A 21,421-nucleotide genomic window follows, 5' to 3' on the forward strand; every position below is an offset into this window, starting at 1 on the left:
CCACTTTAGTGTTGTGTTTTGAGGAAATGGGTCCCGAAATTTTCATGATGACATTGTTTTAATAAATTTTTAAAGGGTGGGGACATCTGAGTTCCCTTAGTCTGAACTCCAGCAAAAGCCATACCAGGCATGTGCAGTTCTTACAGCCGTCTGTCCACGACTCGAGTTCTCGGTAGGTGGTTCCCTTCATGGTGCAAGTCCTTTCACAATAGCACTGGTCCAATCTATTCATTCGCTGTTCGGCTCGAGACAGCTGTGGCACAAAGGAAGGGGTTCATATTGTTCACCATTCCAGCAATGCAGAAAGGCAAAATACTCCAACAGGCATCTGACTGTTTTTCAGATGAATAGCTGTAATGATGGCTGTGCCCATCAACTATTTATTATAAATATACATAAGCCTTTATTTTTTTCATTTTATTCTTTTCCATTGTGATTTATTACGGGATATTGAATATAGTTCCCTGTGCTATATGGTAGGCCCTTATTGTTTATCCACTCTCTATATAATGGTTTGCATCTGCTAATCCCAAACTCCCAATCCATCCCTCCCTCACCCACCTCTCCCTTGGCAACCACAAGTCTGTTCTCTACGTGTGTGAGTCTTTTTCTGTTTCGTAGGTAAGTTCATTTGTGTCATATTTTAGATTCTACATATAAGTGATATCGTATGGTAACTGGCTTTCTCTTTCTGACTTACTTAATTAGTGTGATAATCTCTAGGTCCGCCCATGTTGCTGCAAATGACTTAAGACTTTAATTTAAAAGAAAGGATTTTTCCCCCCTTCTTTTTGTAGTAAACTTGCCCCCTGCCTTTGGGGGAAAAAAGCAGGATTTATAGGACGGAAAAGAAGGCTAAGTCAAAATAGCATCATCCACGATGCAGAGAAGCATTTTCCATTTTTAAAAATGTCTAATTTCATGACTATGTTTGCTTGAGTGCAAACATAAATTTTAGAATATATATTGGGTCAGAAACAAATCATTGATATACAACACAACTTCCAGGTCATAAGTAACTGCTATGCAACAAGACAACAGCCTGGTGAAACTATAGGTAAACTTGATACAGGCTTAAGACAGCCAACATTCCTACAACTGTAACACAGTGGTAGAAAGATTTCGTGGGACCATTTCCTTGACATAATTCTAGTGCTCATATTCTTTACAATGTCCTCGTGCCTCCTTCCTTGCAAACAAAAACTAAATAATAATAAACACTAAATTAAACAATAAATCCTATTGTCGTAATAAGCAGTGTAGTAATCTGCCTCATTCTTGATTTACTGAATCGTTCGTTATACAGATGGCTAGGGTCTGAATATTTATAAGCCCCTTTCTTGAGCAGGGATTTCGGTTCAGTCCTGGTACACAGTAGGGTATGAGAAAAGTCTCAAAGGTGAACAACTGTGGTTATAAAAGGAATTGTAAGGAACCTCAAGGATTTGTGAGCTCCCCCAGACCCTATTTCTAAGGAGCTTTTACCTTGGCTGATGTTTTGGCTAAAATGTCCTGCAGCTCCATGATTTTCTGCACGAGTCCATGAAAGTCATTGCAAGTTGGACAGGCTAGAATTACAAACACCACATTGGTCAAGTTGCATTTATAAGGAGTTCAATCTGGTTAAGTCTATGCTGACAACTAATATAGAAAAACTCTAATTTCAAACTGACATTGTGGACAAAACTAAGCAAGAAGCATACTTTTCATTACACGGTGTGAGAACTAATGGACTTACTGCGATTAAGATCTGGGCACTGAGCAATAAATCCTTGGGGCATGACAAGTAATTGCACGTCCTGCATTATACCCTGTGTGAGAAAAATTTTGAAAAAGACGTATTACTTTCATCTACCCAAATTATGTTCAACAGTCAAGTTCAGGAAGGGAAACATTACAGGATAGACTCACCAAAATCCCTGAATAAAATCTTTTTGAATACATTGCTTTGACTTCAAACCAAAGGGAAAGAAAAACATCAGGCAGGCAAAATAGATGATTACCCACGTACTTTCTTATTGATAATATTTTTAAAGCCTTAAGAGTAAATGTCAAGATATAATTAAGAGACAATAGTATGTGTCTGGGAAGTTATTTTTAGTTAGCCACTGAAGAAAGGCTTGAAAATGACCTTTAAAAATCAACCTGAAAATCACTTTGGGTTTCAACAACAGTGAAACTGATACCGGTTTTAAGTTAACTGCAATCATCAAAAAGAAAACAAGAGAAAAGCTAAGTCATAAGAACAATGCTTATTCTAGCATTTCTTGTTTCTCGGTTGGATATTTTAAAGTGAATTTCTCAATTTAAAAAGGACAAGAGATTTATTAAACAGCTACAGTAAGACTTAGTGATGAGTCCTTAGGAGTACAGAAAGTTTAGCCTAAAATTTTTTAACATGCCAACTGGAAATGACCCATTTCACACAGAAGGTCACATCACATGTTTACATGTGAAATTTACATGCATCCTTTGTCATTAAGATATAATTAGCTTCCAGCTTACAAGGCTCTTAAAGCAATGGCCAAATGGTAGCTCAGAAACGACCTCATCAGACACACTCCAGCGTGTCTTTCATTCACCACCCCTCTCTCTTCCTTCAACATCTTTATATATTTTCTTTAAGTAATATTTCACTTTATCCCTTTTGAAAAATGGAAATAGAACATTTAATGACAGAGGTGACATACCAACATATTATTAAGACAGTTTTGAATGTACCTACAAAGATTTACCAGTCAAATCCTGGACTAAGTATCTTCTACATATTTAATCTGCTTAATAGCATGGTACAAAAACAGTGTCAGTGTAAATGATAAATATTTAAGTATACTATGTGGCAATTGCTGGATCTGCTGTTTGCTTGGGGTTTGGATCAGGGAAGCAACTTGTATACAACAAAATCCTATCACTTGGTAGCAGCAACATGAAAGCAAAGCTACCATGTAGAGTTCTACAGTTTGTGTACTGCCCAAATCTAGTGAGCACCATTTACAGTCTACAGTAAAAATGATGGCCCCTAGAGCAGTACACATAACTGACGTGTGAGGTTTCTGACGCCACATCTGGGCTCCGTGGGGAAGAGCGCCATGATTAAATAGAGGAGAGACTCAGCACCTATAGCAAAAACTTGCTATCCCTTATGTGGGAAAAGAGCACTGATTTTTCAGGACTCACGAGCATGGGATCAATTCCCCATGACTGGCTTTGGATAAGTTGTTTAAACTCTCTGAACAAGTTTATGCATATGTAAAAGAGATTTTAAAAACATTTTAAAGGCCCTGAACCAAGGCTAGCAAGACTAGGATTCGATGAAATAACACATTCAAAGCACCTGGTTTCCAGGTAGCAGTTTAAGTAAGTTTCAAAAATACCTTTCAGGGAATACAAACCTTTCTTAGAACACAATGTTAAAGTTACTGGTACCTACTCTAGCTAGAAATCCCTGAGTTAGACACATCACCTATCATTGTTTCATTTAACAACTATTTGCCGAGCCTCTTCTGTATGACAGGCAGTGTCGGAGTCATTGGAGGGAAAATGATTATACTATGGGCTTGTAATCAAGCAGTTTTCTGAACTTTATTTCCTCAAACTTAAAATACTGAAAGTTAAACGGTATGTCTTTTAGATCCTGTGATGCAATTCCATGGAGTGTGTCTCCAAATAGACAATAAGAAAAAGATATAAATTATAACTGCTTTCTAGTTTTGATAGATTTGTGCATATATATATATATATATATTCCTTTCTCACTTTCAGAAGTACGAAGAGACCATGAATAATGAATATTGAAAAGTTTTAATCCTCTATTATTAACACCCCAATAAAAGTCTCATCAAAGGTTATACTTCAAAGGTAGAGAGTTTATTTGTATATTAACATTTTAGATTTTTATTATTTTGAATGCCTGATTTCAAGAAGATGTTAACTCTGCCCTGATTGGGCCTTATGATCATCTCTGTTGTGTTTAAAGTTCAAACTCATTCAGGAAAAAAAGAGAAAATAGTGCTGACCAGCTAAATTAAACACCAGTGTAAAAAAAAAAAAAAAAAAACTAAAACAGAAATAGACACAAATAGAAAAAAACTATACACATCAAATTATTTTGCTTTACACCATAAAAAGCAAAACGTACTTTTCCAAATTCATTAAAAAGCATTTCTATTTACACTTTATGCTCAGACCTTAGTCAGAAGATACCTTAAAATATCCGTGTGCATTATTTCTCTGTCCCAGCCAAAATGATGTGCCCACAGGCAAGTCTGTGGAAGGCTTTTCCACCACTCTTTCATATATTCTGCAAAGAAGCACCAGGTAAGTAATGTGCATTAACCGTCATTTCTTAGAATCTTCCGTTACCTGAACTGAGAACATTTCACTTACTTATTGCAGTCGACGTGTAAAATCAAGTGGGAGGCACTGATGGCTAAGGAGAGCTTGTGCCACTTATCATCAGCCAAAATGTAAGGAAACACTTCTGTGTGAGGATGGTGGCTGCCGGAGGAGTGGTAGTGCAGTCTGACTTCATTCCGATGGCCGCTGCTTTCCAATTCCAGGTACCTGCACAGAGAAGAAGAATCACACGAGGCCCATTGAAAATAAAGCTCAAAAATGATGTACATGACCTCTGTCTCCAGAAAGATGGAATAGACATAATTTTCCTATTCCTCCCAATAAGTACAACTAAACAGGATATTATAAAACAAACAATAAGAAGAGTCTGAAAGATGGAGAAAATTTTTTAAAAAGGCAAGGGCACTCAGGGCCCGAGTAACAACAGAATGGTGAGTGAAGAGGGTTTTCTTTTTGCCTCATATATGCCAGTCTTGGAGGTGGAGAAACCAGCAACCTGGAAATACCAATGGATGCAGACAAAACAATTCCCCTCAAAAGCCTGCTCACTCTAGCTAAAGTACCTAAAAAGGAGAAGCCCAGAAAGACAAAAACTTTTAGAGAACAACCACTCTATTCCAGCCAAGCACCACAGGAAACACTGTGATTCCATCTCCTAACATGTCAGCAAAGTCTAAGTGGGGAGCCTAGATTTCCACTCTCTTGAGGCAGAAATCAGGTACCCAACGCCTCTGCCAGGTGGTGCCAACAAAGGCCAAGTAGAGAGCCAAGAACTGTAACCCTGTCAGCCAGTGATAAGACGAACCATGGCATCAGTGGAGACCATGTTCCATCCCTAGTAACAAAGCACACTGCCTTCTCAGAGGAGGCCTAGTGGAGAGTCAGAACTTTCACCATCACCCTGCAGTAATGACACCATCCCTACCAGAGTGTTTGGTAGAGACCATGTGGGCAGTTGGAACTTCCACCCCCTCACCCAGAAATAATAAAAGTTCTCACTTCATTGTCAACTGAAGGCCTAGTAGGGAACCTGGATTTCCAGTTCCACCTGGAAATAACAAGATGACACCCCCTCATCCTCTGCCAGTGCATTGTCACAGAAAGTCACATAAAATATGGAGTTTAATGAGATCCAAGTCTCAGAACATCATACAAATATATCCATGTTTCAATCCAAGTCTCAAAACATTATACAAAAATATCCAGGTTTCAACCCAAAATCAAACAGCATACCAAGAATCAGAAAGATCTCAAATATAATGCAAAAAGACAACCAATAGATATCAACATCACAAGATGACAGAGATGTAAAAATTACCTGACACAGATTTTAAAGAAGCATTGATTAAAATGAGCAATTACAAACATATTTGAACAAACTTGAAACAAATGAAAAAAAGTTAGAGGCTGAGATTGGTTCAAGATGGCGGACTACAAGGATGTGCTCTCCCTCTTGTGAGAGCACTGGAATCACAACTAACTGCTAAACAATCATCGACAGGAAGACACTGGAACTCATCAAAAAAGATACCCCACATCCAAAGACAAAGGAGAAGCCACAATGAGATGGTAGGAGGGTCGCAAGCACAACAAAATCAAATCCCATAACGGCTAAACGGGTGACTCACAAATTGGAGAACACATACCACAGAAGTCCACCCACTGGAATGAAGGTTCTGAGCCCCACGTCAGGCTTCCCAACCTGGGGGTCCAGCAACGGGAGGAGGAATTCCAAGAGAATCAGACTTTGAAGGATAGCAGGATTTGATTTCAGGACTTCAAGAGGACTGGTGAAAACACAGACTCCACTCTTGGAGGACACACACAAAGTAGTGTGCACATCAGGACCCAAGGTAAGGAGCAGTGACCCCACAGGAGACTGAACCAGACCTACCTGCTAGTGTTGGAGGGTCTACTGCAGAGGCAGGTGGGTGGCTGTGGCTCACCATGAGGACAAGGACACTGGCAGCAGAAGTTCTGGGAAGTACGCCTTGGCGTGAGCCCTCCCAGAGTCTGCTATTACCACCACCAAAGAGCCCGGGTAGGCTCCAGTGTTGGGTTGCCTCAGGCCAAACAACCAACAGGGAGGGAACTCAGCCCCACCCATCAGCAGACATGCAGATTAAAGTTTTACTGAACTCTGCCACCAGAGCAACACCCAGCTCTACCTACCACCAGTCCCTCCCATTGGGAAGCTTGCACAAGCCTCTTAGGTAGCCTCATCATCCAGAGGGCAGACAGCAGAATTAAGAACTACAATTCTGCAGCCTGTAGAACAAAAACCACATTCACAGAATGATAGACAAGATGAAAAGGCAGAGGGCTATGTACCAGATGAAGGAACAAGATAAAACCACAGGAAAACAACTAAATGAAGTAGAGATAGGCAACCTTCCAGAAAAAGAATTCAGAATAATGACAGTGAAGATGATCCAGGGCCTCAGAAAAAGAATGGAGGCAAAGGTCGAGAAGATGCAAGAAATGTTTAACAGGGCTTCCCTGGTGGTGCAGTGGTTAACAGTCTGCTTGCCAATGCAGGGGACACGGGTTCGTGCCCCAGTCTGGGAAGATCCCACATGCCAAGGAGCAGCTGGGCCCGTGAGCCATGGCCGCTGAGCCTGCGCGTCCGGAGCCTGTGCTCCGCAACGGGAGAGGCCACAGCAGTGAGAGGCCCGCCAACCGCAAAAAAAAAAAAAAAAAAAAAAAGAAATGTTTAACAAAGACCTAGAAGAATTAAAGAACAAACAAACAGAGATAAACAATACAGTAACTGAAATGAAAAACACACTAGAAGGAATCAATAGCAGAATAACTGAGGCAGAAGAACAGATAAGTGACCTGGAAGACAGAATGGTGGAATTCACTGCTGCAGAACAGAATAAAGAAAAAAGACTGAAAAGAAATGAAGACAGCCTAAGAGACCCCTGGGAAACCATTAAATGCAACAACATTCGCATTACAGGGGTCCAGGGGGAGAACAGAGAGAGAAAGGACCAGAGAAAATATTTGAAGTGATTATAGTCAAAAACTTCCCTAACATGGGAAAGGAAATAGTTACCCAAGTCCAGGAAACACAGAGAGTCCCAGGCAGAATAAACCCAAGGAGAAACACAGTGAGACACACAGTAATCAAACTGACAAAAATTAAAGAAAAATAAAAATTATTGATAGCAACAAGGGAAAATGACAAATATCATACTAGAGAACGCCCATAAGGTTAATAGCTGATTTCTCAGCAGAAGCTCTACAAGCCACAAGGGAGTGGCATGATATATTTAAAGTGATGAAAGGGAAAAACGTACAACCAATATTACTCTACCCAACAAGTATCTCTTTCAGAGTTGATGGAGAAATCAAAATCTTTACACACAAGCAAAAGCAAAGAGAATTCAGCACCAACAAACCAGCTCTACAACAAATGCTAAAGGAACTTCTCTAACTGGGAAACACAAGAGAAGAAAAGGACCTACAAAACCAAACCCATAACAATTAAGAAAATGGTAATAGGAGCACACATATCAATAATTACATTAAATGTGAGTAGATTAAATGCTCCAAACAAAAGACACAACTTGCTGAATGGATACAAAAACAAGACCCACATATATGCTGTCTACAAGAGACGCACTTCAGACCTAGGGACACATACAGACTGAAAGTGAGGGGATGGAAAAAGATATTCCATGCAAATACAAATCAAAATAAATCTGGAGTAGCAGTACTCATATCAGATAAAGGAGACTTTAACATAAAGAATGTTACAAGATACAAGGGAGAACACACATAATGAAAATGGGATCAATCCAAAAAGAAGATATAACAATTATAAATATATATACACCCAACATAGGAGCACCTCAACACATAAGGCAACTGCTAACAGCTATAAAGAGGAAGTCGAAAGTAACACAGTAATAGTGAGGGACTATAACACCTCACTTACAACAATGGACAGATCATCCAAACAGAAAATTAATAAGAAAACACAAGCCTTAAATGACACAATAGACAAGATAGATTTAATTGATATTTATAAGACATTGCATCCAAAAACAGCAGATTACACTTTCTTCTCAAGTGTGCATGGAACATTCTCCAGGATAGATCACATCTTGGGTCACAAATCAAGACTTAGTAAATTTAAGAATATTGAAATCATATCAAGCATCTTTTCTGACCACAATGCTATTAGATTAGAAATCAGTTACAGGGAAAAAAATGTAAAAAAACACAGACACATGGAGGTTATTTTATACGTTACTAAATAACCAAGAGGTCACTGAAGAAATCAAAGAGGAAATTAAAAAATAACTTGAGACACATGACAATGAACACAAGACAATCCAAAACCTATGGGATGCAGCAAAAGCAGTTCTAAGAGGGAAGTTTCTAGCACTACAATCCTACCTGAAGAAACAAGAAAAATCTCAAATAAACAATCTAACCTTACACCTAAAGATACTAGAGAAAGAAGAACAAACAAAACACAAAGTTAGTAGAAGGAAAGAAATCATAAAGATCAGATCAGAAATAAATGAAATAGAAACAAAGAACACAATAGCAAAGATCAATAAAACTAAAAGCTGGTTCTTTGAGAAGATAAACAAACTTGATAAACCATTAGCCAGACTCATCAAGAAAAAGAGGGAGAGGCCTCAGATCAAGAAAATTGGAAATGAAAAAGGAGAAGTTACAACAGACACTGCAGAAATACAAAGCATCCTAAGAGACTACTACAAACAACTCTATGCCAATAAAATGGACAACCTGGAAGAAATGGACAAATTCTTAGAAAGGTATAACCTTCCAAGACTGAACCAGGAAGAAATAGAAAATATGAACAGACCAATCACAAGTAATGAAATTGAAACTGTGATTAAAAATCTTCCAACAAACAAAAGTGCAGGACTAGACGGCTTCACAGGTGAATTCTATCAAACATTTAGAGAAGAGGAAACACCTATCCTTCTCAAACTCTTCCAAAAAAGTGCAGAGGAAGGAATATTCCCAAACTCATTCTATGAGGCTACCATCACCCTGATACCAAAACCAGACAAAGATACTACAAAAAAAGAAAATTACAGACCAATATCACTTACGAATGTAGATGCAAAACTCCTCAACAAAATACCAGCAAACAGAATCCAACAAAACATTGAAAGGATCATACACCATGATCAACTGGGATTTATCCCAGGGATGCAAGGATTCTTCAGTATACACAAATCAATCAACGTGATACACCATATTAACAAATTGAAGAATAAAAACCATATGATCATCTCAATAGATGCAGAAAAAGCTTTTGACAAAACTCAATGCCCATTTATGATAAAAACTCTCCAGAATGTGGGCATAGAGGGAACCTACCTGAATATACTAAAGGCCGTATATGACAAACCCACAGCAAACATCATTCTCAATGGTGAAAAACTGAAAGCACTTCCTCTAAGATCAGGAACAAGACAGGACGTCTACTCTCGCCACTATTATTCAACATAGTTTTGGAAGTCCTAGCCATGGCAATCAGAGACGAAAAAGAAATAAATAGAATACAAATTGAAAAAGAAGAAGTAAAACTGTCACTGTTTGCAGATGACATACTATACATAGAGAATCCTAAAGATGCCACGAGAGAAGTACTAGAGCTAAGCAATGAATTTGGTAAAGATGCAGGATACAAAATTAATGCACAGTCATCTCTTGCTTTCCAACACACTAACAACAAAAGATCAGAAAGAGAAATTGAGGAAACACTCCCAATTACCACTGCAACAGAATAAAATACGTAGGAATAAACCTACCTAGGGAGACAAAAGACCTGTATGAAGAAAACTATAAGACCCTGATGAAAGAAATCAAAGATGACACAAACAGATGGAGAGATATAGCATGTTCTTGGTTTGGAAGAATCAATATTGTGAAGATGACTATACTACCCAAAGCAATCTACAGATTCAATGCAATCCCTATCAAATTACCAATGGCATTTTTTACAGAACTAGAACCAAAAAATCTAAAAATTTGTATGGAAACACAAAGGACCCTGAACATCCAAAGCAGTCTTGAGGGAAAAAAAGGGAATCAGACCCCCTGACTTCAGACTATACTACAAAGCCACAGTAGCCAAGACAATATGATACTGGCACAAAAACAGAAATATAGGGCTTCCCTGGTGGCACAGTGGTTGAGAATCCGCCTGCCGATGCAGGGGACAAGGGTTTGTGTCCCAGTCCGGGAATATCCCACATGCTGTGGAGCGGCTGGGCCCGAGAGCCATGGCCGCTGAGGCTGCACGTCCGGAGTCTGTGCTCCGCAACAGGAGAGGCCACGACAGTGAGAGGCCCACATACAGCAAAAAAAAAAAAAAAAAAAAAAAAAAAAAACAAATATAGATCAATGGAACAGGATAGAAAGCCCAGAGATAAACCCACACACCTATGGTCAACTAATCTATGACAAAGGAGGCAAGAATATACAATGGAGAAAAGACAGTCTCTTCAATAAGTGGTGCTGGGAAAACTGGACAGCTACATGGAAAAGAATGAAATTAGAACACTCCCTAACACCATACACAAAAATAAACTCAAAATGGATTAGAGACCTAAATGTAAGACCAGACACTATAAAACTCTTAGACGAAAACATAGGAAGAATACTCTTTGACATAAATCACAGCAAGATCTTCTTTGATCCACCTCCTAGAGTAATGGAAATAAAAATAAACAAATGGGACCTAATTAAACTTAAAACCTTTTGCACAGCAAAGGAAACAAGACGAAAGGACCACCCTCAGAATGGGAGAAAATATTTGCAAACAAATAAACAAAGGATTAATCTCCAAAACATATAAACAGCTCATGCAGCTCAATATTAAAATAAGAAACAACCCAATCAGAAAATGGGCAGAAGACCTAAATAGATATTTCTCCAAAGAAGTCATACAAATGGCCAAAAAGCACATGAACAGCTGCTCAACATTACTAATTATTAGAGAAATGCAAATCAAAACTACAATGAGGTATCACCTCACACCAGTCAGAATGGGCATCATCAGAAAATCTACAAGCAACAAATGCTGGAGAGAGTGTGGAGAAAAGGGAGCCCTCTTGCACTCTTGGTGGGAAGGTAAATTGATACAGCCACTATGGAGAACAGTATGGAGGTTCCTTAAAAAACTAAAATAGAATTACCTTATGATCCAGCAATCCCACTGTTGGGAATATACCCAGAGAAAACCATAATTCAAAGACACATCCACCCCAATGTTCATTGCAGCACTATTTACAATAGCCAAGACATGGAAGCAACTTAAATGTCTATCAACAGATGAATGGATAAAGAAGATGTGGTACATATATAGAATGGAATATTACTCAGCCAAAAAATTGAACGAAATTGGGTCATTTGTAGAGACGTGGATGGATCTAGAGACTGTCATACAGAGTGAAGTAAGTCAGAAAGAGAAAAACAAATACCGTATATTAATGCATATATGTGGAAGCTAGACAAATGGTACAGATGAACCGGTTTGCAGAGCAGAAATAGAGACACAGATGTAGAGAACAAATGTGTGGACACCAAGGGGAGAAAGTGGCTGCGGCGTGGGGCAGGGGGGGTGATGAATTGGGAGATTGGGATTGACATATATACACTAATATGTATAAAATGGATAACTAATAAGAACCTGCTGTATAAAAAAATAAATAAAATTCAAAAATTAAAAAAACAAGTTAGAAAGCCTCAGCAAAAAAATAGAAGGACCAGATAAATAAAGAAGAACCAAATGGAAATTTTAAAACTGAAAAATACAACAACTGGAATAAAAAGCTCAACAGCAAAATGGAGGGGACCAAAAAAGAGTCAGTTAACTAGAAGACAGAACAAAAATTATCCGATCTGAACAGCAGAGACAAAACAGACTGAAAAAAAATGAACAGTCTCAGAGCTCTGGGAGATTATAACAAAAGTTCTAACATTTTCATAATTAGAGCCCATAAAAGAGGAAAAAGAGGGTGAACTAAAAAAGTACTTGAAGAAATAATGGCTGTAAATTCCCCAAATCTGGTCAGAGACATAAACTCACAGATTCAAGAATCTGTGCAAACCCCAAACAAGATAAACTCGAAGGAATACTGATCCTAACGAAACTTCTGAAAACTAAGAATAAAGAAAAAAATATTGAAAGCAGTGAGAAAAAAAATTGACACATTATGTATAGGAAAAAACAATTAGAATGGTAGTGAATTCCCCAGAAGAAACAATGAAAGCCAGAAGGAAGTGGAAAAATATTTTTGATGTGACGAAAGAAAAAGCTATCAGGCCAGAATCCTATACCCAGTGAAACTATCCTTCAGTGATGAAGAAATCAAGGCATTCTCAAATTAAGAAAAACAAGGATAATTTGAACCAAGTTTTAAACTTAGATATGTTATGTTTAAAGTACCTAATAAGCATTCAAGAGGACATGTAGGGAGGTCAGCTAGATCTACCAGGCTGAGATGGAGAGAGGTCCTTTATGGAAATAGGACTTGGGAGTCATAGACATAGAGATTGTATTGAAAGCCATGAAGGCATAGGGATTACCCAGGGAATTATTATAGATGAAATGACACATTAACATTTTGAGGAGGAACTAGCAAATGAAACCAAAGGCCAATGAGAGCAGAGGAGAAAAAAAGTGACAGTGGTGTCACTCACTAAAAAAAACCTGATAAAATACCAACTATCCACTCATAGGGGAATTATACATCCATGTTCTGGTACACTATGCCACTCTCTGAAAGCATGAAGTTCTGACGTGAAATAATGCCATCGTTAATTACCAATATGAATTAAACTTAAAAAAAGCTCTATAGAATCCCATTTAGTTTGAGAAAACTGTGTGTGTGTGTGTGTGTGTGTGTGTGTGTGTGTGTGTGTGTGTTTAGAGAAAAAATGATCAAGAAGGATATATGCCAAAATGTTAACAGTAGTTACCTCAGGGGAGTACAATTTGGGGGAAAGGATGAAACAACCTTCTCAAATATTTTTATAACCTTGAATTTTCTCCATTAATTATGTATTACTTCTTTAATATAATATACATACACACATATATAGTAAAATTCTATTTTAAGATAAAAAATAAACTAAGTAATCCAGAATATAAATCATGTGTAAACTTATTAAGCATAAATAAAACACCAAGTTGTTTGGTCTTTGATCCAGAAGATACCAATCAGAGAGTCCCTTCTATCTTATTATTTGATAACAAGTATTCATTATTTAATCAACTAGTGAGTTCTATAATGATAGAGAGATATTTGCATTTTAAAAAAATAACATCAGCAAACAGATCACCCCATTGCTATATACCTTCAGTTCTTTTACCACATGGAGGCAAGAACCCTACCACTGCTGTCAGTCTGGTCTCTTCCTCTAGATATTACTGTCACCTGTACTGAATTCCTAAATTTGAGGCACCAGAATTATCCTTAATAGCACGGAGGCTGACACTATGCTGCACAAACAAGAACAACCCTTCAGTAGTTAAATATTTTACCAAAAATTACATTTTTATCAGCATCATTTGCTCAGTTTTTTTTAATGAAATAGATATGTAATACACAAAAAACATCTAGTGAAAAGAAAAATAAATAATGATGTAAAACACTTAGAAGTGTGCCTAGCATGTGGTGAGTATTCAATAAATATTATTCGTTTCCAGAACTCCACCTGTCCCCCATTGGATGGCATCTAAGTGGGAGGTGGTCTCCCCTCACCTATCCCCCCACCCCAAGGCTCAGCAGATCAGTGTGGTTAAACTTACCCAAGCCCTAAAGCCTGACCTCCACTTCACATCCTGGTAGCCCTCCTGGTAGCAGTAAGCTACTTCATCTCTCTGTGCCTCATCTGGTTACCCAACTATAAAACAAAGATACAAATTGCACTTGCCTCAAAGGACTTCCGTGAGGATTGGAATGAGTTAATTTAAGAAAGCACTCAGAACACTGTTGGGCACGCCCAAAACACGTTAGATATTTTCTCCATTTCAAAAAGCAAAGGTCAAATCCTCCGTCTTCCTCCCCGCAGTACAGCCAGGGACAGGTCCATGACACATGTTAGCAATCTGACACTCTTCCTTTGGACTGGGTATCTGGATGAAGCACAGCAAGGAAGAGAGGGAGGAGGGACCCCTACATTGTGATAGGGCAGCAGCATCCCAGTCTGCTATATTAAGGTCACTCTGCATCTTGCTTCCTGGTTGCTGACCTGCCAGGGCACTTTTGATTATTGCCTCCTCCAAATTCTGGTGCCTCAGCCTCCCATCAGTACAGTAAGCTACCCTGCCTGTCCACCACCCCCGAAGTCACCTTACAAGCAAGAACCCTAACTAATACATTACAGTTGTGACCATGGGGAAAATATATAATTGGAATAAAATGTATCAACATTTTTAAAAGCAACTGAGTGACAGAACTATGTATGAAGTTTAACCTTCTTTGTATTGTCCTTTATTTTCCCTTTTATGTTTAATGAGCATTTACTACCTTAAATTGAAATCACATTTTAAATCCCAAGAAGATAATTTGTCACACTTCAACACATCATGTCGCCCTGATTTGTTATTCACAATCTTGAGAAGTAACTAAAATCAGAAATAAAGTTCACCCTTTATAATAATTTATGCCCTTGTTAATCAAATATCCTTTGCAATGACAGAAATATAAACTAAGACTAGGCTTTGAAGAAATAGGCAACAGTGGTAGGACATCATTCATTTTAACAACCTCCTTCATAACTCAAGATCAAATGATAAAAATAAGGTCATGTCTCATCCGCCAAAAGGTTGCACACAACATGAAATGAGAATTTTTCTGCTGCCTTAAATTAAACCTAAATAGAAAAATGATCAGATCACCTCAGAACATTAAGCTACAACCCAGTTGTAAATCAGTCACTTGAAGAAAAGCCACAGGCACTTCTAGTGCCAACTATATCATTAGTGTGGTTCATGGATGGTACAACTGCAAAGGAGTTATGTGCACAGGCTTTGGAATTGAAAACCAGCTCTGTCTCTCACTACCGTCTATGACCTGACCTCTCACTGCCTCAGTTTCCTCATCTGTAAAATAAGGATTCAACGGGATAAGCCATATAAAGCCTGGCATCTGAAACACAGGAAGCACTCAATAAATGGTAACTATTTTAATTATTTGTCAATAGTCCCAATTAGGCATCATTTATAAAGTCCAGCTTTTTATAGCCAATTCTGTGAATAACAAGCAATTTGAACACATTTTTTTGAAATTTTTTTCAGACAAAATTCTCATAACATAAAACTTACTGTTTTAAAGCATACAATTCAGTGTGCTGAATACATTTTTAATTGAAATAATGCAGAAACCAGGAGGCATAACTTGCAGATAAAAACAGAAGATTAATCCACTCTCATAGAAACTAAGTGGACAGCACTGGTATTATGGGGGCTCTAGTGTAACCAGTAAAATATGAAACATGAAGTCCAGTGCTGGGGGCAAATTTACTGTAAGTTAGGCTGCTGCGTTCACTTATTAGAAAGAAAACGGCTGTTTCACCTCGCCTCTACCAATGATTCCCTGAAGTATTGAGGGAGATGGCAGAGTGGGGAGTAAAAGGTGTACTTTTTGGCATCCTTCATTAGAATCATATTGATTCTATTTTTATTAGTTTTTAACAGTATTTGGTCATCAGCAAGCCAGTATAATGCAGCAATTTAAAAGACCTCAGAGTCTTAATCCTGTCTCCATAGTTCACAACTGGACAAGTTAAAAATCTTCTCCAAGCCTCAGTTTCCTTCCCTATCAAATAAGGGTAATAAGAGTTGTGAACTTACATGGTTGTTTTGTAAATGAAATAACTTATAAGGACTTACTTTACACAGTTCCTGAGAAAGAGTAAGCACTCCAAACACATCATGATTATGATTTATATTTCCTATGACATATTTATGCATGTTATTTAAACATCAGCAAATTTTCAGGGCTGATTTTAACTTAAACATGAATATCAGACAGAAAGTAATTTAGTGAGAATCTACCCAAATAATGATGTTTGCATCTCATCTATGATATTCCCATCAAATGGTCATCCAGTTTGTTTGAATTCATCTGGTGACCAATAATTCATGACTTCCTAAGGCCAATCATTTCATTTTTATAAAACCAAGACCTTGCTTATATTAAAACATAAAGGGAAGATGGTTTTTTAAACTATGATTTATTTGTTCATTTATTCCAGCTAATATTTACTATGGGAACTGAGAATACGGCAATGAATAAGGCCAAACAACGGTGAAGCCTGGAGATCCTCAATAATAAACTCATTATTAACTGAAAAATGTTTAGCCATTTCAAAACTAATAATAATACGACTATAAAAATCTTACTGCAAGAAGAGGAATGTAGCTAGATCAGTGAGGGTAACAAAGCTGCTTCAGAAATAATATAGCTAGGAAGCAAAATTATATCACCAAAGGGAAAGAGCAGTAGCAAATGGAAGCTTCATGATTGAAGCCTTGGCATCATACATGACGGCTTGAATAACAATCTCTCCATCTTATTACCCCACATAACTGAGTTTACAATAAAATAAAAGGGAAAGTGGCCATTCATGAAATGGAGGTAATTTATTACTAGCATGACACAAAAAACTCTAAGAAACAACCCTTTGAGCTATGAACCTGGAGGGGAGGAGAATTTAGTGGCATCATGAGTACTTTTTAAATATCACTTTGCGAACGGTCTTATACAAGGATGGAGAAAGAACAGATATGATAAAGCACTGGTAATAAGTGGGTACTCACTCCACAGCACAGGGTATGCACGAAAGTCGAGCTGAAATGTTGTTGGATAAAGGGCAGCACCTACTGAATGCTATGTCCTCTCATAACCGCCATTCACTTAGTTGTGACGGAGACCAAGCAAGTGGAAATTAGTGAAAGACTGAAGAGAAAGGGTTCAAAGAAGAGGCAGACTCAAAGAAGATGAGTCTTCCTTACTTTATCAAGAATGAACCCAGGAACACACTGTTGTAAGGTTGAGGAAGATCAACTAGGGAATACGGATTGCTGTGATGATCTGAAAATGCACATATGCAAGTTTGTAGAGAATCTGGCTTACAGATTTGACAAGGGGTTCACAGATCCCATGAGGTCCATTCATGGACTCCAAGCTAAGCATTCCTGCCTTGTGGGAAGACCAAGCAGAATATGGCTACTTGTGAAAGATCTGACAACTTGGTTTTATATATGTATACAATTTTTCTGATATAAAATAATTGGTTATAATAATACAAAAATTCAGAAAATTCACAAAACATGAAGACGATAAGTAAGATCACTAATGGTCCTGCTGGCAAGAGGTGATCAATATAGTATTTTTGCATGTATCCTTTGCAGTCTTCTTCACTTAACCATACACTGTGAACATCTTTCCAAGTCAATAAAAGTAAAGCTACATCCTTTGTAATGGAAGCATGGTAGTTCATAGTATAGCTGTGCCATGATCTAGTTAATATCCAATTTCCTATTACTGTTTCTGATTTTTCTTTTTTTTTTTTTTTTGGCCGTGCCGTGCGGCTTGCAGGATTTCAGTTCCCTGACCAGGGATCAAACCCAGGCCACGGCAGTGAAACCACTGAGTCCTAACCACTGGACCACCAGGGAATTCCCCAGTTTTTCATTCTTAATAAAAATATTTCAATACATGTTTCTTTGTGCACCTGCACAATTTCCTTCTTGGAATAAATTATTGTAACTAAATTGCTGATTCAAATGGCATACACATTTCAAAGGGACTTCTTATATTCATTCACTACTCACTCATTTATTCATTCAACAAATATTTTCTGAATGTCTATTTGTCCTAGGCTCTATTCTAGGTTCTGGGCATACAGAAGAGAACCAAAGAGATAAAAATACCAGTTCTCCTTGAATTTATATTAAAATAAATTAATAAAATACATCAAATAAACAGGTTACATGGTGATAAAATCTATGAAGAAAATTAAAAGGAGGCTAAGGAGTATGGTAAGATGATATCTAAAACAGGATGTTCAAAGAAAGCCTTATTGAAGAAGTGACATGTAGTGAAACCCTGAAAAAAGCAATGACCCTGAGGCAGGAGCCTGCCTGGCAAATTCAAGGAATATCACTGAAGCCTGTGTGGCTACAGTGGAATGAGGAAGGGTCAGAATAGGAGGAAATTAGGTCAAAAAGCATCAGAAAGCACAGAGGCAGACCATTTAGGGACTAAGGGTCTAAAAAATAACTTTGGCTGCTGTAGGTAGAAAGCTATGGGAGGGTTTTTTGAACAGAGTTTTAATATAATCATTTTGGCTGCAGTGTCGGAAATAAACTGTACGAAGGGTGGGAGATTACAAGGGCTAAATCAAGGAGATGAGTTGCTAGAGGTACCTTGGACCAGGGAAGGTGGTGAAAAGGGTGAAAAGATTTTCTTAGGATTAAATGTGCAGTGTGAGAGAAATCAAGAAATCTTCAGGGTTTTTAGCCTGAACAACTAGAAGAAAGCAGTTACCATTTACTGAGATGGGGAACACTGAATGAAGAGCAAGTTTAAGGAAGAGGATGATGAGTTTGACTTCTGACATGCACAGTTTGATATTCCAACTTATGAAAGTGAAGATGCAGGTGAGCTGTTGGATATACAAGTCTGGAGTCCAAGGGCAAAGGTCAAGATAAGAGAAAAAATTAATAATCCATTGTTTCATAGAGATGGGATTTAAAGCCCTTAGTATGAGATCACTCAGGAATTAAGTGAACATGGGGAAGAAGTCTGGGCATCAAGCCTTAGAACAGTCCTACATCCAGATGTCAGGGGTGTGAGGAGGAAGGAGCCAGGAGACCGAGGAATAAAACCAGGAAAGTGGGAGCTCAAGAAAAGAGTTTGGAAGGATGGAGTAATCAAAGTCCAATAGGATGAGGACTCAGAATTAGAGAATGGACTTTGCAAGATGGACATCAGTGGAAGCCTTGACAAGTACATTTTCAGTGAAGCAGAGAGAGTAGGGTCCAATAAAGAGTGAGAGGAGGGGAAATGGAGACAACCAAAGGGAAACAGAGAAACAGCAGTTGAATAGGTAAGGTCAATAGAGGGTTTTACATTTGGCTTGCTTTTCAGACTATAAATATTATAGCATATTTATGTGCTTATGGAAATATCCGATAGAGAAAGTACAAAGTAATAGTGCAAAAGAAGAAGTGAATTCTTGAAGCAACGCCCTGAGAGGAAATGCAATTTCAAACGCAGTTTGGAGTGCTGGCCTTTGTTAGGGTTATGGACACTAAACCTAGAAAGAAGGATAGTTGTAATTAAAATCATCCAACAAACATTACTCCAGTCTCAGATGACTAGATCAGTGAACTCTTTTGAATACTTCAAGGAGAAAGTAACAGCAATCTTTCACAAAGTCTTCTAGATTACCAAAAAGGGAACACATCCTAACATATTCTATGAGGCAAAAACCTGACAAAGACATTACAAGGGAAACTACAAACCAATTTAATTCATAAGAATAGACGTAGGGCTTCCCTGGTGGCGCAGTGGTTGAGAGTCCACCTGCCGATGCAGGGGACACAGGTTCGTGACCCCATCTGGGAATATACCACATGACGCGGAGAGGCTGGGCCCGAGAGCCATAGCCGTTGAGCCTGCGCGTCCAGAGCCTGTGCTCCACAACAGTGAGAGGCCCGCGTTATCGCAAAAAAAAAAAAAAAAAAAGGTAATTCACTACATGTTAACAAAATAAAGGGAGGAGGAACCAACATGGAGGAGTAGAAGGACATGCTCTCACTCCTTCTTGCGAGAACACCAGAATCACAACTAGCTGCTGGACGGTCATCGAAAGGAAGACACTGGAACTCACCAAAAAAGATACCCCACAACAAAAGACAAAGGAGAAGCCAAAATGAGACAGAGGAGGGGTGAAATCACAGTAAAATCAAATCCCATAACTGGTGAGTGGGTGACTCACAGACTGGAGAACACTTATACCACAGAAGTCCACCCACTTGAGTGACGGTTCTGAGCCCCACATCATGCTTCCCAACCTGGAGGTCCGGCAACAGGAGGAGGAATTCCTAGAGAATCAGACTGTGAAGGCTAGTGGGAATTGACTGCAGGACTTTGACAGGACTGGGGGAGAGACTCCACTCTTGGAGGACACACACAAAGCAGTGTGCGCATTGGGACCCAGGGCAAGAAGCATTGACCCCACAGGAGACTGAAGCAGACCTACCTCCTAGTGTTGGAGGGTCTACTGCAGGGGCGGGTGGTGGCTATGGCTCACCATGAGGACAAGGACACTGTCAGCAGAAGTTCTGGGAAATACTCCTTGGTGTGAGCCCTCCCAAAGTCTGCCATTAGCCCCAGCAAAGAGGCCAGGTAGGCGCCAGTGTTGGGTTGCCTCAGGCCAAACAACCAACAGGGAGGGAACCAAGCCCCACCCATCAGCAGTCAAGTGGATTAAACTTCTCCTGAGCTCTGCCCACCAGAGCAACAGTCAGCTCTACCCACAACCAGTCACTCCCATCAAGCCTCTTACATAGCCTCATCCACCAGAGGGTAGACAGCAGAAGCAGAAAGAACTACAATCTTGCAGCCTGTGGAACAAAAACCACATTCACAGAAAGATAGAAAAGATGAAAAGGCAGAGGGCTATGTACCAGATGAAGGAACAAGATAAAACCCCAGAAAAACAACTAAATGAAGTGGAGATAGGCAACCTTCCAGAAAAAGAATTCAGAATAATGACAGTGAAGATGATCCAGGACCTCAGAGAAACAATGGAGACAAATATCGAGAAGGTGCAAGAAATGTTTAACAAAGACCTAGAAGAATTAAAGAACAAACAAACAGAGATGAACAATACAATAACAGAAATGAAAAATACACTAGAAGGAATCAATAGCAGAATAACTGAGGCAGAAGAACGGATAAGTGACCTGGAAGACAGAATGATGTAATTCACTGCTGCGGAAGAGAAAAAAGAAAAATGACTGAAAATAAATGAAGACAGCCTAAGA

The 21,421-nt window shown here is 38.7% G+C and overlaps 1 protein-coding gene across 1 annotated transcript in view; it reads right to left on the bottom strand.

Annotated features, from left to right (window-relative positions):
- NELL2 (neural EGFL like 2) overlaps window positions 1-21,421 on the bottom strand; it is a 378,381-nt gene that overhangs the window by 284,416 nt on the left and 72,544 nt on the right. Inside the window, exons 5-9 of the mRNA XM_082665093.1 lie at window positions 4,387-4,563; window positions 4,204-4,300; window positions 1,739-1,811; window positions 1,486-1,568; window positions 125-253 (exon numbers count right to left, since the gene is read on the bottom strand). Of these exons, the coding sequence (XP_082521219.1) occupies window positions 125-253; window positions 1,486-1,568; window positions 1,739-1,811; window positions 4,204-4,300; window positions 4,387-4,563 (559 nt within the window). The remainder of the gene's footprint in view (window positions 1-124; window positions 254-1,485; window positions 1,569-1,738; window positions 1,812-4,203; window positions 4,301-4,386; window positions 4,564-21,421) is intronic.

Source organism: Grampus griseus (genome assembly GCF_964374135.1).
Source record: "Grampus griseus genome assembly, chromosome: 11".
NCBI classification, from domain to species: Eukaryota; Metazoa; Chordata; class Mammalia; order Artiodactyla; family Delphinidae; genus Grampus; species Grampus griseus.